The following is an 18,449-nucleotide window of genomic DNA, read 5'->3' on the forward strand; positions in this document are numbered from 1 at the left end:
GTTATATAAATGTTGCTAACTACTTTCTGGACTCACACGCCATTCCAGCAGAGGGTGATAAGTCATCTTTATATTAAAAGTGTGAGTGTGGTGCGTGATTTTATTTAGTAATTTCAATGCATGCAATACATGGATGACACAAGAAAGTGAAACCACTTATTTCCACTGTGGTCCATTTAAAAATCAAATGACAAAATAGAAGTAAAAATAAAATAAAACACTAATAATAGTATGTATATGATAATAAGAACCTAAACAATTTATAAATATATTAAGACAGCAAATTAACATTAACAAATTACATAATTAACAGGAATTAAAAGGGTCTAAAAATTGTTCAAGTCTAAGGTTCTAAAAACATTTGGGACTCACATTCCATTCTAACTCATTGCTTAATTTATTACCACCCTTGAAAAATGGCAGCTACCTATTTTATAAACACTACCCAATCTAGATGCAAGTGTAATATAATAACATGTTTCATGTCGCCGAAATTAATGAGCGAAGCTCCTCACCATCAGCTGGCACATCATAAATGGTGAAGTTCTTACCATTTAAGGTGGCCTTGATGCCACAGATAAGCTTAACCCTCTTTGCGAACATAATCTTTTTTAAATTAATTGAGAATCACTACTCACTTACATAAAACAGTTTTTCAACTATTTTTCACATAGTTTTAGTTTATGCCTTTGATTTGATTATAAAATAACAGAAAATTGACAATCACAGCTGCGTGATGATGACAGCCTATCTTCCATAGATAATGCAAGAGTTATCAATTTTGACTATTCAAGGTAGAGAAAGTTACTTATTTTCAAAGATCCAAATATTTTTACCTGTAGTTTAGTCACTGACTGACCTCAAGGGCTCCCAAGGTGTGCGCTGCCTCTCAGGTTAGGGTTTCTGGTTTCAGTGTCGAGCGTTTCCGGTTTCAGTGTCGACTGTCCACTGAATTCGCATGAGATCTCCTCTATTAGGGCGAAATCTCAACTATTGTTGCTCCAGGAAGAATTCAACATTTGGCATTTCCGGTTTCAGTGTCATATTAGTTGTAGTTGTTTGTAGAGTCGGGAGTGTGCTCTTACACAAATCGCAGACCTTTTATACAGCTTTGTCATATGTACCAAAACAGCTTTAGCTGCGCAGAACAGAGAACAGACAGTTGCTCGGCACCCATGCAGGTGTCCTTTCGGCAGACATCGATTTGCACATCCCGCAGGGTCACTGATGGGAAGTCAGCTTGTTATTTGCATAGCTGGCGTACAGAGACTTTTGTATGTGTAGAATACACATTGCACACCACCGTGTGTAAACATATGCAGGACATGGGACACACTTGTCTGTGCTCCACACATCTGGGCGTGTTAACAGCTCAGAGATCAGACAGAGGACCACTCGGTTATGGTGAATTTTGTCCAAATCTTGATGAATGTCGCTACAAGCACACCATTTTTTTAAAGGTCATATAAATATTCTTAGGGGGCACCTGCATTTTATTTGTTATTTATTTTGTTTTTACTCTAGGAATTGGGATTTCTAATAAAAAAATGTTAGTTGACTAGTTGATTAATTTTTAGCAGTAAATTAATAAGGTCGCAACAGCCGCAATGACTCCACTGTGGCGTAAGGCCCGAGGAAACCCATAGGCCTCTCCTCGGGGGGCTGGACCAAGTAGGAGAGCGATGGAGAAGGATGGGCAAACTCTGTGGGTCTGTCCAGATCCAGGTAGACTGGCTTGAGGTGGTCCACCAAATTGTGCTCATCTTTACTGCCTACGTCAACCACATTCATCATATTATTTTCACTGTACCTCTGTCTTGGTTCCATTTTTCCTCCTCTTCTCCTCTTTTTTCCAGTCATGGGCACCAGACAGTTTGGGCCCCTTTGATATTGTTGACTTGTTATTCACATAATTAGTCATGACCTAACACCAGACAGTTTGGGCCGTTTTTTTTGAGAAGGGCTCACAGTTTAAGAAAGGGGGAGGAGTGACGAGGAAACTGTTATCATCATTATTATTTAATAGGCTTTGCTATGTAGTTAAATCAATATGGGCTTATATTTATTTTACTAGTTTAACAATAGTGAAAATGTCCCATGGCACACAGCAATGCCGTGATGAAGCCTCATGGGACATGTCCTGGCATGTCCAGGCACATCCACAATTTCTCGGATAATCACTCGATGGAAAAACCACCGACAGCTGTCTGAACGCCATCTCAAAGCCGTCCTGTGAGACCAAAACGGAGGTGTTCCTTTGTCTCACTCCATCAGCAAATCGGTCGTGACGCGCGAAGCCTCCGCTCGGCTTTCCATGACAAAATCTCTTGTTAAAAGTGAAATCTGCCGGAAAATGGCTGATGTCCAGCTCTTGTGATAACCAGAGAAAGTGCACACGGCGGTCCCGGCTCCACAGAGCCATCCGTTTAGAAATGATCCGGTGGTTTGTGGCTCTCGATGGCGGCACGGAGCGCGGCACGCCGAGCGTCCTTAAAGCTGTAGTAACACTCCTTATTCTCTGTGAAGCCCATAAAATTTTCACCGAAAGCCAGATAAATTTTTCTAATGGTTTCCAGCTGCCAGTCTCTAACAGTTTCTGAAAAAATTCTGATGGAAAAAAAGCCGAAATCATTCCGCCATTTCCTGACAATGAAAATCCGCCGAGGGGGTGGACCATTCCTCACTCAAAGCCTGCTCACAGGCAAATGACGCAACCGACAGGCGTGGAAAAACTCACACGTGCACGAGGGTTCAAGCTTGTCTGACGCAATCACACGTGATTCAAATCCATATGGTTTTTGAAAAAAATAATAAGGTCGGATACTTTTCTAATAGACCTCGTACATGCACAGTCAATCTGAAATCTTAATTTCCACTCTTTTAATAAGTGTGTTTAGATTGTTTCTAGCGTAAACTATTGTGACAATCTCATAATTTCAGCAATAAAATTTTACCATGCTAGCCTGATTGGGTGACTCCCATGAGTTAAGAGCACCCAAACCCTAACACAGAAATGATATTAAGGCTCTTCAAGGATCACAACATGGGTGCACAACCTGGTCAAATAACAGCTGGAAACGTAGGGGGTCCAAACAACACAACGTCTTAAGCGTGCACAAAACCTTCTGACCTACTTGGGAGACATTAGCTGATAAGCAGTGCAATTAATGACTGGAAAAGGACTTTTGCAGGACAAAAATGAATATCCAAAATTCGTACATGTTCCTCATACGTTTACTTAATCCGTCACATTGTGTGACAGACGCTTTAGAGGTCGTGTTTTTTGGACCCTCCCTGTAGTTTTCCAGTCGTTAGTTGGCCAGGTTGTGCACCCACGTTGTGATCCTTGCAGATCCATTAGGTAGAGGTGCATTACATTTCTACATAGTCACCGTGCGATTATGCTACATTTCCCCTGTAATGGTGGAAATCTGTAAATCCCTTCATTAAAAGTTTGCCCTTCTGCACACAATTGATGTTGAGACACAAGTCACCTGTCAAAACGCTTTTATTTTTCTCTTTTCTGCCTCCCAAAATGAGAGGCTTACAAACAACATTTCCTTGGTGAGTTTTAACAAGGCAGTGAGTGACACACGTAGCTTCCTGTATGTATTACATCACCTGATACCTCCCACCAGTCTGAAGACACTTAAGATGGAGCAGACCCCTAAAATGTCAAACATTTGCACAAACTGGCTCCACTCTCCAAAACACAATAGCGTACTATAGCATTAAATGTAGCAGTTTCCTTCGTTAACATTGTTAGAAATAAAAATGACCATGAGCTCATCGACATAAAAAACTGACCTACCTTAGCTGTCCATTTACTAGTCGAGACACAGCATGAATGAAAGCAGGCCATAAATATCTCATGCTTTATTTACATGTCACATTCAGAAAAAGAGGCTCGCGTGGATGAAGCGTAATAACGAACGTAAAGATACAGGTTCACGTGCGGAGGGCAGTTAGCCCGCCTGGCGGCAGACGTGTGGCACTGCTATAACAGAGGTATACGACTTGGCTCACTGTCACCAGGGGAACCGGTGCCACAGAGGTCCTGCAGTGAGTGGTGGCTGCAAATACGGAGACAGGAGGAAGTGCTTTCACTTCATCACCACTGTGTGGTTTGACTGCAACACCAGGCCATGCACAGAGTGGGCGATGAACAAAATATGCACCGTACCAGATTCCACTTTGGATGGAGTTTTAGTGCAGGTCATGATTTGCACTCAAAGTTGGCTGCCCCTTGACAGTTTGGCCACATTATAAACATCACAATCAAACACTTCTTTAAAATAAATACACAAGTGTAATGTCAAGATATGTAACTGGTAAAAGATACAGTATGCCAGATATGGCAACAATATATACATATATAAATGGAGTCGCACTATTTACCTTTCCGGCAAACTAATATAGGTTGCAGGTGTCATTAAAACAGATATTAAAGTTTGTAGCCCAACATATCCCATAGACACTGAGGTGATGAATTTTAAACTACCTGTGAAACTACCTATTTCTGTGCCTATCAATTTAAATGGAAAAAAACTGCTCCTTGCCACACCGTATTTTCCCTTTAGGAAAGGGGGCAATCTCTCATTCTCTCTCCCACAGACTGTGTGGGTGTGCTGAGCAGAGCACAACTGACAGAGCAAGTCGTAATCCATACAGGTCGGTCTGTGACATTCACACAGAAGTGTAAAACAAAAAAGATTTCAGGCCGACATTTCCTCATGGAAGGGGAATTTCTGAACGCACGGGTTTGAGGATGTTTACTATGAAATCCCAATAATATCTAAAAGATGGATAAAAAAAACAATTTGGCACAATAAGACCCCTTTAAGGACAGACTGAGGCAAGTAATTGCAGTGCAGTCTGTGAGAAGAAACAGATGGATGATAAATGTCAGGAATGCAGAAAGTGGCACCAGCGGAGGACAAGAAAGAAAAAACATTACACCCGGAAACACCGTGCGTTGACCTGAATATTAAATCATGAGTTATAAAAACTGGAAAAAATAAACGACCGCCTATGACTGGCCAACGATGAATGGAACCTACGGCAGAGAGCATCAAAGTGGAATGCACTCTACAGCGACCTTTGACCAGCCGTTACATCAGGCACACACACACACACACACACACACACACACGCTTGCACCATATTTTCCGGAGCACAACTTGCACCTGTCAAAAAATGCCTCTTGAAGAGGAAAAAATCTAAGTCACACCAGAGTATAAATTGTAGGACCTCCCAAACTAGTACAAAAAAACCTGCGACTTATACTCCGAAAAATACAGTACATGCTCCGAAGATTGACACTCAGAAGTCATACAAACAAGTCCCAACAATACCCATCCCAAAGTCAACGGGTGATGCCATGCATATTCACTGCAGGCGCTGCAGTTATCATTATGGCTGAAGAATCGTCTGAATTACTGACAGCGCCCCCTGCTGGTGGGAATACTGGCACCGCAGTTGCTAAAGGTGTATTTTTAAAGCCTGAGTAGAAAATGGCTATACATAAATAATGGGAAAATGTGATGGTTAAAAAAAAAAAAAAAAAATCACACGCTCCAAACATCATGTGGTTGAGCGTCAGCCTCTTTCATGCAAAGTCGCAACCCCGACCCCATCACGATCATGCTATTAGCTCATCGCGTACCATGCGCGAACCCTCGTGTGAACTCTTTCTATCCCTTAAATGTTTAACACAAGTTGATAAGTACAAAAGAACTGCTCTAAGACTCATATTGTGCTGCTGATTCACTGTATTTCCCCAAAACACCACGTAGGAGGAAACGCAAAGGCGGCATATGATTATGATGTGATGTTTTGGGTGAATTTAAAGTTTTAGATTTTCTCGTGTCGTCCCCCCCCCCACACACACAAGTGTGTTAAATATATTGTAAATATACTGTCATATATCGTACAATATAAGCATACAGCAGATGGTGGGTTATATACAACATATCCTGAAAGTTTGACAAACATAGTTCCTTTAACATTTTCAATATCGTATTTCTGCATATACGTGACGTACATTACACAGGAGGAACGGAACATCAACAGACATCTGTAAAATACTGTTAAAATGTGAAAGAAACATTCAGGGTCTGCCAGATGAGCGAGAAATTAGGGTTTGTAAAATGTGAGGCTTTAAGTCGAGGGAGAGATTACACGTGGAATGAGGAAAAAGGCCGTCACAAGGAAGTCAAAGCCCTAAAAGAAGCTGTGCTGGATACAGGCATGCGGATTATTTGATAAAACATTCGACTAACAAGTAGGAAGAGAACTGAAGCATGCCACTGGACATAAGCCAAAGCAATTGCAAAGAGATCACCTGTTCAAGTAGAGAGAGAGAGAGAAAAATAACAGATGATGCAGCACTGAATTGCACTGCAGCATTCCAGAAGTACTGCAGACTTCAGCTGATTGTCTTTAACAGGCTTTCAGTGAGTCGACACATGAGAATGACGCCTCCAGGAGGGAGGAGCCGTGCCCTCGCCTTGTATTTATCATCGCGTCCGTTTGCAGCTGACGTCGCCTTCGGTGTAACGCGCGTAGGAGTCAAACGCTGTGATGTCCACCTCCTGCGTGGAATGTCAGCATGTCGCGAAAACAAAAGGAGCTGGAATGTAACGGCAAACTGTCTCAAGAGCCTGGGAAAACAGTAGCAGCACCGGCAGCATTTTTTTCCAGCTGAAATCAAAAGATCAGGTGTCTGACATGTGATGGTTCTTAAAATGTGTAAACAGATTTGGTCAAAGAAAAAAAAGGCAGGAGAAGGTGTAAGGTGGGGAGGCGTCTTGAAAGAACAAAGGAGAAAAAAAGGATGCTTGATGTCGGTCCCTGCGTGGTGCTCTGTTTAATCTATAAGCACCCTCTTTATCTTCCTGCCACCGCACCCAGCGTACGCTCCCGAAAACACCTCGTGTCTGCAGATCTGCGACCTCTAAACTCTTCCTCCCACCACCTGCACCAACAATGTCCTCGCTGCTGTCCCCGAGCCAGTCACAGGATCTGCACCTCCTCTACTGGATGAGGAGATTGGGGTGCCGGGTAGGGTGTCGTGGTCGGGTGGGGGGGGGGTGGCATAGGAGTAGGACCCTTGCTCCTGTTCCCCCCCACTTCAAGCAAAGTGCCAAACCCACCTGGATTTCAAATAAACACTTGTGCAGGGAGACAGCCTGCAACTGCCAGAACAATGCCGTGCCGCTCCCGGCGACCCGGCCCCCGGCCCCATCTCACTTCTTGACGGCTTGTCGGTAGCTGTGTCTCTGGCCTTCCTGGCGAATCTTGCTGCTGCATCTGCTGGCTTTGCTGCTGTTGCCTCCGTCCTGGGTGCTGCTGGCCTGGCTGGCCTGGCTGCTGTCCTGCAGCGTGGGGCTGGAGTGCGCCCTCTGCAGGCCGTTATCATCCAGGAGTTGTGACTCAAAGACAGACAGGTCTTCTTCACCACTCCTGATTTTAGCCCGCAGCAGCATGGCGTATGTGCCATAACGTGTTTTCTATTGTGTGTGTGAGAGAGAGAGAGAGAGAGAGAGAGAGAGAGAGAGAGAGAGAGAGAGAGAGAGAGAGAGAGAGAGAGAGGGAGAGAGAGAGAGAGAACAAAAACAAATTTTGGATTTGACAGCAGCTGCAGCGCTGTACTAACGACTTAACGCTTCATTGCCTTTCTCATTTATTTCGTCCTGGCATTGCTGTGGAGGGTTTACAGCGTTCAGCTCACCTCAAACTCCAGATACTCGTCTCGTTGGCGAAACTCATCAAGTTCGCGGCCTTTGACCTTGCGATCAGGGGGGTAAGAGCGTAGCTCAGCCAGTTCAGTGGAGATGACACGGAATCGTGCTTCATGAGATCTGACCTGTTCCTCCTGTAACGAAAAACACTTTTATTCCATTTTTTTTTTTGTTACTAATTTACATTACACATTTCAGACATATCTAAACAAAAATAATTTCTGTATTGTTACATAGTAGATTATGAATGACGGCATTTATTAGTTATGGTTAATCATTTCATTTTTCTCTATGTTTTTATTACTACAAACTTAAAAAATTTAGGTACAGAACATTTAATCAATTTTGCTCCCAAATTAGGGTGAATGTTAATGTGTTTCTTAGTGACTGGTTGTATCAACTGTACTAAATTACTACATTTTTATCTATTAATACATTACAGTGCATTTGGAAGGTATTCACAGTGCTTCACATGTTCCACATTTTGCTATGTTACAGCCTTATTCCAAAATGGATGAAATTAATTTTTTCCTCAAAATTCTACACACAATACCCCATAATGACAATGTGATGTGTGTGAGATTTTGTAAATTTATGAAAAATAAAAAAACTAAGAAATCACATGCACACAAGTATTCACAGCCTTTGCCATGAGTGAATGAATGAATGACTTGAATGAATTTATTTATTCAGCACACAGACTCAAAAATAACAACAAAAAAAAGCTCATAAAGAGAACAACTTAACGATGTACCCATGTGGCCAAATGGGTGTAGGCAAAAGCAAAAGCTTAACATGAAGCTCATAATTGAGCTCAGGTGCATCCTGTTTCCACTGATCATCCTTGAGATGTTTCTACAGCTTAATTAGAGTCCACCTGGGGTACATTCAGTTGATTGGACATTATTTGAAAAGGCACACTCCTGTCTACATATAAGGTCCCACAGTTGACAGTGCATATCAGAGCACAAACCAAGCATAAAGTCAAAGGAATTATCTGTAGACCTCTGAGACAGGATTGTCTTGAAGCACAAATCTGGGGAAGGGTACAGAAACATCTCTGCTGCTTTGAAGGTCCCAATGAGCACAGTGGCCTCCATCATCCATAAATGAAAGACGTTTGGATCCACCAGGGCTCTTCCTAGTGCTGGTTGCCTGTCTCAACTGAGCGAGAAGGGCCTTAATCAGGGAGCTGACCAAGAACCCGATGGTCACTCTGTCAGTGGGCCAGCATTCCTCTGTGTAGAGAGGAGAACCTTCCAGAAGGAAGATCTCTGCAGCAATCCACCAATCAGGTCTGTATGGTAGAGTGGCCAGACGGAAGCCCCTCCTTACTAAAAGGCACATGGCAGCCCACCTGGAGTTTGTCAAAAAGCACCTGAAGGACTCTCAAACCATGAGAAACCAAATTTTCTGGTCTGAGGAGACAAAGCTTTAACTCTTTGGCATGAATGTCAGGCATCATATTTGGTGGAAACCAGGCACCATCCCTACAGTGAAGCATGGTGGTGGCAGAATGATGCTGTGGGGATGTTTTTCAGTGGCAGGAACTGAGAGACTAGTCAGGATTGAGGGAAAGATGAATGCAGCAATGTACAGAGACATCCTGGATAAAAACCTGCTCCAGAGCGCTCTTGACCTCTGACTGGGGCGATGGTTCATCTCTCAGCAGAACAATGACCCAAAACACACAGCCAAGATATCAAAGGAGTGGCTTCAGAACAAGTCTATGAATGTCCTTGAGTGGTCCAGCCAGAGCCCAGAACAGAATCCAATTGAACATCTCTGGAGAGATCTGAAAATGACTGCACTGATGCTCCACATCCAACGTGATGGAGCTTGAGAGGTGCTGCAAAGAGGAATGGGCAAAATTGCCCAAAGATAGGTGGACCAAGCTTGTGGCATCATATTCAAGAAGACTTGAGACTGTAATTGCTGCCAAAGGTGCATCAACAAAGTATTGAGCAAAGCGTGTGAATACTTATGTACACGTGATTTCTTAGTTTTTTTTATTTTTAATAATTTTGCAAAAATTTAGAAATAACTTTTTTCATGTTGTCATTATGGGGTGCTAGGAGTAGAACTTTGAGGGAAAAAATTAATTTACTCCATTTTGGAATAAGACTGTAGCATAACAAAATGTGAAAAAGTGAAGTGTTGTGAATACTTTCTGGAAGCACTGTATAATATTATATATTAATCTTGTTCCAAAACTTAAACATTTTAAATAATAATAAAAAAAAAACAATATTTTTCACTAGGTCACAAATGTAACTTTAATCAAGAATTACAGTATATAAACTCAGGATTAATGTAAATAATGTTAAAACTCGACAAAATAATAATAATATGTTCAATATATACAGCAGGTATACGAGGGCTGTCAATAAAGTAACGGTCCTTTTAATTTTTTTCAAAAACTATATGGATTTCATTCATATGTTTTTACGTCAGACATGCTTGAACCCTCGTACGCATGCGTGAGTTTTTCCACGCCTGTCGGTGACGTCATTCGCCTGTGAGCACTCCTTGTGGGAGGAGTTGTCCAGCCCCTCGTCGGAATTCCTTTGTCTGAGAAGTTGCTGAGAGACTGGCGCTTTGTTTGATCAAAATTTTTTCTAAACCTGTGAGACACATTGAAGTGGACACGGTTCGAAAAATTAAGCTGGTTTTCAGTGAAAATTTTAACGGCTGATGAGAGATTTTGAGGTGATACTGTCGCTTTAAGGACTTCCCACGGTGCGAGACGTTGCGCAGCGCTCCCAGGCGCCGTCGTCAGCCTGTTTCAAGCTGAAAACCTCCACATTTCAGGCTCTATTGATCCAGGACGTCGTGAGAGAACAGAGAAGTTTCAGAAGAAGTCCGTTTCAGCATTTTTTCTGGATATTCCACTGTTAAAGGAGATTTTTTTAATGAAAGACGTGCGGACGGGTCGGCGGCACAGGAAAAACACCTCCGTGTTGATAACCATTTGTAAAATCCAGGCGACTTTTGATGGCTTTCAGTGGAGTGAGTATATAAGAAATTGTTTAACAGCTGGACATGTTCCAACTTGTCCTTAAGGCTTCCAACAGAGGTGTTTTTCCTGTGGCGGAGCGTCGCGGCGGCTGCGAGCCGACGCTGCAATCCGTCCGCACGTCTTTCATTAAAAAAAATCTCCTTTAACAGTGGAATATCCGGAAAAAATGCTGAAACCGACTTCTTCTGAAACTTCTCTGTTCTCTCACGACATCCTGGATCAATAGAGCCTGAAATGTGGAGGTTTTCAGCTTGAAACAGGCTGACGACGGCGCCTGAGAGTGCTGCGCGACGTCTCACACCGTGGGAAGTCCTTAAAGCGACAGTATCACCTCAAAATCTCTCATCAGCCGTTAAAATTTTCACTGAAAACCAGCTTAATTTTTCAAACCGTGTCCACTTCGATGTGTCTCACAGGTTTAGAAAAAATTCTGATCAAACAAAGCGCCAGTCTCTCAGCAACTTCTCAGACAAAGGAATTCCGACGAGGGGCTGGACGACTCCTCCCACAAGGCGTGCTCACAGGCGAATGACGTCACCGACAGGCGTGGAAAAACTCACGCATGCGCACGAGGGTTCAAGCATGTCTGACATAAAAACATATGAATGAAATCCATATATTTTTGGAAAAAATAAAAAGGACCTATACTTTATTGACAGACCTCGTATATAGGTTTCTCATTAAATATATTTCTAAAAGTCCTACTGACATGAAATTTTCAACAGATGTTGGTAACAACCCAAGTAATCCACACATACAAACAAACCAAAACAAATAAGTACAAAAAATAAGTTATGTGTAATAAAATGGAATGACACCAGAAAAAAATATTGAACACGCTTACTGAAATTGATTTTAATACTTCGTACAAAAGCCTTTGGTAATGACAGCTCCAAGACACCTCCTGTATTGAGAAACTATTCACATGCATTGCTCAGGTGTGATTTTGGCCCATTCCTCCACACAGTCTTCAAATGTTGAAGGTTTCATGGACCTCTTCTGTGAACTCTGATCTTTAGTTCCTTCTATAGGTTTTCTACTGGATTCAAGTTAGGTGATTGGCTGGGCCACTCCAGCAGTTTTCTTGTCATACTCTGAAACCAATTGAGCATTTCCTTGGCTGTGTGTTTGATATCATTGTCTTGCTGAAATGTCCACCCTCATTTCATCTTCACCATCCTGGTAGATGTCAGCAGATTTTGTATCAAGATGTCTCGGTACATTTTTCCATTCATCCTTCCTGCGATTATTGTGGGTACATAATGGTCTAGTGGTTAAGCAGTGGGCTTCAGACCAGAGGATCCTCGGTTCAAACCCCAGCAATGGAGCAATGGAGTCTTACGTGTGGCTGTGGTGGATGAGTGCATTACTTATTATTTTCTTTGAAAAAGTTGTTCAGTTGCTGTGCACAAGTGGTCCTTGGCTCTTGGACAACTCTTCTGATAATTTGTTTCATTTCTCTGTGAGAAATCTTGTGAGGACCACCTGGTTGTGGCCCGTTTGTGGTGAAATGATATTCTTACCAATTCTGGATTATGACCCAACAGTGCTCTCTGGAACATTCAGAAGTTTGGAAATCCTTCTGCAACCAATGTCATCAGTATGTTTGACAAAAATAAGGTTGTGAAGATTTTGAGAGCTCTTTGCTTTTACCCATCATGAGCGGTTTCTTGTGTGACACCTTGGTAATGAGACACCTTTTTATATTTCGTCAGTTGGGATTGAACTAGTTGATATTAATTTGCACTGACATGGCAGGGCTGCTTTCAAATTACTGATAGATTTCAGCTGGTGTCTTGGCTTTCCATGCCTTTTTGTGCCTCCCATCTTCATGTGTTCAATGTTATTTCCTGTCATTTCCCATGATTACACATAACTTAATTTCTGTACTTATTTGTTTTGGTTTCTTTTTATGTGTGTATTACTTGGGTTGGTACTGACACCTGGTGAAAATGTCATGTCAATAGCACTTTTAGAAATATATTTATTCAGAAAAATGGTGATGTGTTCAATATATATTTGACCCACTATAAATATGCTTTAAAACAAGAAATTTTCTTGTTGGAATGAAATCAGCTAAAGTTTGTGTCAGCAAAAATATGTTATTGTGACATCAGTAAAAGGAAAGTATTCCAAATGGTTTATAAAAATGAAGGTTTTGTTTTTCTTATTGGTGTCAGTAATGCGATGGCATAGGCAATGAAGACATTTACTGACATTATTTATTTAATCAGGGTCTTGAGCTAATGGGTTTTGGGCTCCGTTTGGTGACAGATTGACATGAGGAGTGGAAGGTTTATGATCATAGCCATTAGGGGCTGCTAATGTTGACTTGTGATGTATGGCGTTGGTGTTAAGTGAAAAGTTGGCTGATGAAAATTTAATGCTAATGACGTTATCATCATGTTGTGAGATTAAAAAAAAGTGAAATCCCCGGTGAAAATCGCTATGCTACATGGACGGATTCCTTTTAACTATGAGCAGTTTGCATTGCCGCTAAGAGAGATGTGGATCACTGGGTCCTAATTTGACTATGACTTATTACCTTTCTCTTGGATTCCAACTACAGTTAAAGCTGTAACGTTATGGGTACCTCAGACAATTTTGACATCATTCCTGGCAACAGTGGCCGGCTGAACTTCTTCTGGGAGCCAATAGCGGCTGGGAAAGGTGGAGCCGAGAACATGGCGGCTACTGTGTTGATGCGTGTGATCCAAGACTGCATCTGCTCTGCGTTCCTGCGACAGTAACACACAGAAAGAGTAAAACAGTCTTCTGTGATTCCAGAAGCGATTAGAGGTGTTTTAAACTTCCAAACTCTGACAGAAAATGAATAATCCGCCACAAAATAATGATTTTATATACAGCGACCGGCGTACAAAGCAGGTGGAATTGTAGTGCAGAAGAGGGCTGAGCCTGTCCAAAATAGCCTCTCCAGGTGCTAATAATGGGCTTTCAACGGCCTTGTCCTCACCACACACTCCTCTAAAATACCTCGTACACAAACTGCCCCACGGTGTTGTTGCTAAATTTTTGAACTTCTTGAAATTAGTGCCATGCTCAGAGATGAGCCTCGTTAACCGAATATACTGCCTCTATGAGCCACTATTCTCCCACAATTGTTGAATACCTCCTCTTGTACCAAAAAAAAAAAAAAAAAGAAACATGCTGCGTGGCTCATTTTTCAAGGTGGGACCAGGGCTTAACATACACACAATGAACAGAACGCCGCTGGAGGAGCACTCATAAGAGTGCATGCTTAGCACGCACAAGTCAGCAATAATGCATGCAAGTCGGCTTAATGCATCATCACGAGGATGGCTGTTGGCGTCCTCAGCAGCCTTGCTGTTGACAAATACGTTATTCTGGAACCACTTAATGCATGAGAGAAATTGGCCTGTTTTACACTAACAGACCCATTAAGGGCCCAGGAGAAATATCAGCTTGATTCAGACAGACTTGTTTAAATCCCCAAGGCAAGGAGGGACACAGAGAGAGAGCGAGAGAGAGAGAGAGAGAGAGAGACAAAGAGTGAGGAGAGAGCGGGTGAGAGTATCTGGGACAAATGCACGCTGCAACTGGGACACAGAGCCGGTCCTCCTGGGGGCTGAAACGTGGCCACTCATGTGCCACTTCCTGGATCCCATTAACACACATACACACCTTAACGGTGACTACAACTCCTGCTCTTCGACTCATATATCACCGACACACACTCTGCGTGTGTTTTCAACACGATGCATCACATGCTGCCGGCTGAAGGATGATCAGCAGTTATGAGGGAGTCGGAAAAGTAAGAAACGTGGCTGAAAGTCACAATAAGATCTCACGTCCGCTGGCTGTGAATAAGGAGCTCTAGCGGGTTTATTTTTTCCTCACTTTGGATGTGATTTTAATATGAAGGACTACAGCTGATGTGCTGCAGATTCCTACACAGCTATTTGCACTAAACTGCAGATGAAGATCAGCGGTGTCTCGCATTAGCCGCTGTCCACAGTCTGTCCTCTCAGAGTTGAACAATTGAACAATTAAAGAAAAAAATACCTCACGTCCCACATTTACATTGTATTTCTACGACTGATATTGTGTTTCATCTAACTACAGTACTACCATGTGCCTGTCTTCTGAGTTCTATTAATCTGCAACACGAGTTTAAGGACTAGGTGTGGACAATGTAAAGGCCACAGCAACATTCTGTGATTGTGGACTAAATAATTAAATCTTAAAGGGTTCATTTGAAAGTGGTTAATCTGTGTAAATTGTGCTTTTAATCAACATGCTATTTTTAAAAAACACTTGGGGTTTCATTTTAAGCATGTTCAAAGTCCTACAGTTCAATGACTGTACATGTAAAAATTCCTGTCTTGACCAAAATGTAGGCCTAAACGCTCATTTTAGACTTCTGTAACATATGTCGCAGAAGACCATATCTGAACTGCTGCACCAGGACATTCCATTATTGCTCCACAGTCAGGTTTAAAATGGAGGTTTTTCAAGATGGTTGAAAATGTATTTTTTTCCAGATGTACGATTGTAATCCAGGACCCAAGGCAGTTCCATATAGGTTTGGGTATCGAGAACCAGTTCTTTTGGAGTATTGTTAAGAAATGATTCGATCCACTGATATCAATAGCCTTTTTGCTTAACGTTTCCCTTATCGGTCCTTCAGAGCGGCCGTTGTGTTGGGGTGTGTTTGTCAGGAAAATGATCATTTTTCTACGTTGATTACAGACCCTGTAGCAGCTCTGTAATCAACCGTTTCTGCAGCGCAACACCATTTGAAGCATGAACCAATGAAGCAATGCTTCAGTCCACTGGCTCGTGGTTCTTTGATTCGCTGCTCTTCAGAAATGGCAAGTCCGCTTCTTAACCCCTCTCAAAGCCATTAAAATATCGTGAGTCACTTTTGTCTGGATTAAAGTCACTAACTGGGACTCTTGCCTTGTTGCAGTCAAGAAACAAGAATCGTCCTCTGTTCCGTTGGCACAGCTCCAAACGCTGTGTAGCTCTCTGCCGAGACAGAGTCTGCTCAGAATTAATAACTTCAAAACGAATCCCCGCTTTAAATAAAATGACACCTCTTACAAACGTAATACAGACAAGAAACTACAATTGACTAAAACGTTTTTTTTTTCTTCCCAAAATGAGACGTCCTACATTCTTTATCAATTTCATCCTGATGTGCAGCACAGCCAGCTGCAAGAGCTCAGTTCAGATGTATGGAGTGGCATTCATGCTAGTAATGTCTGAAAAGAAATGTTTTTGACAAAAACTACAGATTTTGTTTATTTCTATTTATGTCCAGAGATCAAGGATCCACCATGTAGAGTTTATTATGTCCAGAGTTTAAGGATCCAGTAACCAATTTCATATTAATTTACTTTAAGACTCAATAAAATGTTGTTCAATTTCAATTCAATTTCAATTTAATCAGCTTATAAAGCGCCAAATTACAATAAAAGCTGTCTCAAGGCGCCTCACACAGAATAGTTCAACATAAAAAATTAAAATAAATGAATAAATAAAAAATTTAAATACATAATTAAAAACAGAAGTAAAAGAATAAAACAGTTAAAAAAAATAAAAACTATTCATAAGAAGGAGAATAAAAATAGGCTTTAAGTCTTGACTTAAAAATGTCCACGGACTCCGACTGCTTCACAGTCGCAGGAAGACCATTCCACAGAGCGGGTGCACGATAAGAAAAAGCTCTTTGACCCACTGACATAGAAAACCTGTAAAGCCTACTTTTAGAACACAAAAAATTAACAAGAGGTATCACTAAGGGAATCAATAAGGAATCGGATTGATAAGCGGAATCGATAATGGTATCGATATCGATAAAATCTTATCGATACACATCCCTAGTTCCATAGTGTGGTGGATGCGATGAAGCATGGCCTTAGCATGTGCACCCAGACCTGACCTTGTAATCCTTTATATATCTGTGGAGCAGAATATATTGTCATTTATATAATGCCTAAATAGATCCTTATCATTTGATTGGCGGTTTGTATGTCACGTGATATGGATTATTTGTACCATTTGCCATTGTGTTCATTTACCATGCAATTTTGGATTTATTTACTGTGCAATTTTGGTGCTATATATTTTGTGCTACCGCATGCCGCTATCACAGCATGTGTGCGCTAGCGGTGACAGTGCTTAGATTAAAAACAAACATGGCGGGGTTTGTTTTGCTGACAGTGCTCAATCTTGGAACACAAAAAAACAAATCGAGTACGCAGTAATCGCTGGGATGGCCCTACCTGAAGTGCAAGCGCTGTCGGATTAAGAGCTTTACAAATTTCTGTTGCAATTTTTCGCTGGACTGAGGAAAACAGATGGAAGTCTGTACACAATGAAGTCAATACATCAGGTACGGACTACATCGTCAGGATTTTAAGCGTTATATAAAACAAATAATGAATGTTGTTTTCATGAAATGTGAAAGATGAACTGTTGCATCTTTCACCTCATGAAATATTCTTACCATTGCACTCAAAAACATTCATTATTTGTATAATATTCCATGACATCACTGTGAGATTTTCTGGAAGCACTGAGGTTCTGCTAAAGTTATACTTCAGGCGTGCTATGAGTGTTTTTGCACACGGCATGCTAGAGCACATTAGTTGGCATGTGTGATTTTCACATGATTTGTCAGTTTATCGACTGCAACTGTCCGGGAGAAAGTGAGAACAGAGCTTAATGGCTTTATCTTAGACCTACCACAGTGCAGCCCAGAGCGCAGCACGAGTGTCATTGCTACTTTACAACTGATGCAGGTGCCTTTTTCACACTCAATGTCCACATTGTTTAAATAGAAAATGTATTTGTGCACACATCCTTGGGCATGTTGGTCAATAACGCTGCAGGTGCATTGCTATTGTGAGGAAAGAGAAAGCAACAGCAACACAGGGCAACAAAACACCTTGTCTAAAGTCAAACAAAGAATGTTAATGCTATTTATATATGTTGCAACATTCAGATACACCTTGCATAAATGGGTTTACAATGTGTGCACTCCACTGGTATGTACAGGGATGCCCATTACTGCATCAAACTACAATGAAACTGAAACGAAAAGAAAAATTTCAAAATTAAACCTCTTGAATTAAAGTTAGCACTCTAAACTTCAAGGACATCATGATGGTTTCATTTCAACATCAGTGTTGATGGAGACAAAATGATAAAAAAAAAAAATAGTGTCGCTGTCCAAATACTTCAGGACCTGTCTGTATAAAAGATAAATGAGGTTCAATTCTCATAATGTAATGAAAATATGGCACAAAATTTGACAGGGAAGGTGATGTTTAGTTTAGTTCTTAGAGTGTATTATATCTGCTTGGTGAAAGGCATAAAATGAGAGAGGACACTCACGGTGCTTGGAAGAGGTAAACCCTCCAGTCAGCAGTTCTTAGGTAAAACACATTGGGCCTCTTGCTGTAGTCGGACGCTTTCATGGCCAGAGAGTGATGGATGGACACAGCGTTTTTCAGGTCCTCATCAGATAGCTGCTTATCAGGCCGGTATTCCCCCTGTTGTAGCAGTTATTAAAAATTAATGATGTGATGAACAATTGTGGACATTAACAATTAGATTCAAATGATAATATGAACTAAAAGTTGTCCTATGTGCTTACACACCCGCTGTCACCTTCTGAAATCTGAAATAACAAATCTGAT

General features: G+C 41.5%; 1 protein-coding gene across 3 annotated transcripts in view; it reads right to left on the minus strand.

The window, feature by feature from the left end:
* Positions 1–7,150: 7,150 nt before the first annotated feature.
* LOC117531381 (PH and SEC7 domain-containing protein 1-like) overlaps positions 7,151–18,449 on the minus strand; it is a 153,072-nt gene continuing 141,773 nt past the window's right edge. For all 3 annotated transcript variants that reach the window (XM_034194470.1, XM_034194472.1, XM_034194471.1), the window contains 4 exons: positions 18,145–18,302; positions 13,355–13,499; positions 7,733–7,876; positions 7,151–7,511 (listed from right to left, as the gene is read on the minus strand). In XM_034194470.1, coding sequence (XP_034050361.1) covers positions 7,248–7,511; positions 7,733–7,876; positions 13,355–13,499; positions 18,145–18,302 — 711 coding nt within the window. In that variant the 3' untranslated portion in view covers positions 7,151–7,247. The remainder of the gene's footprint in view (positions 7,512–7,732; positions 7,877–13,354; positions 13,500–18,144; positions 18,303–18,449) is intronic.

The sequence above is a fragment of the Thalassophryne amazonica genome, chromosome 18 (genome assembly GCF_902500255.1).
Source record: "Thalassophryne amazonica chromosome 18, fThaAma1.1, whole genome shotgun sequence".
NCBI classification, from domain to species: Eukaryota; Metazoa; Chordata; class Actinopteri; order Batrachoidiformes; family Batrachoididae; genus Thalassophryne; species Thalassophryne amazonica.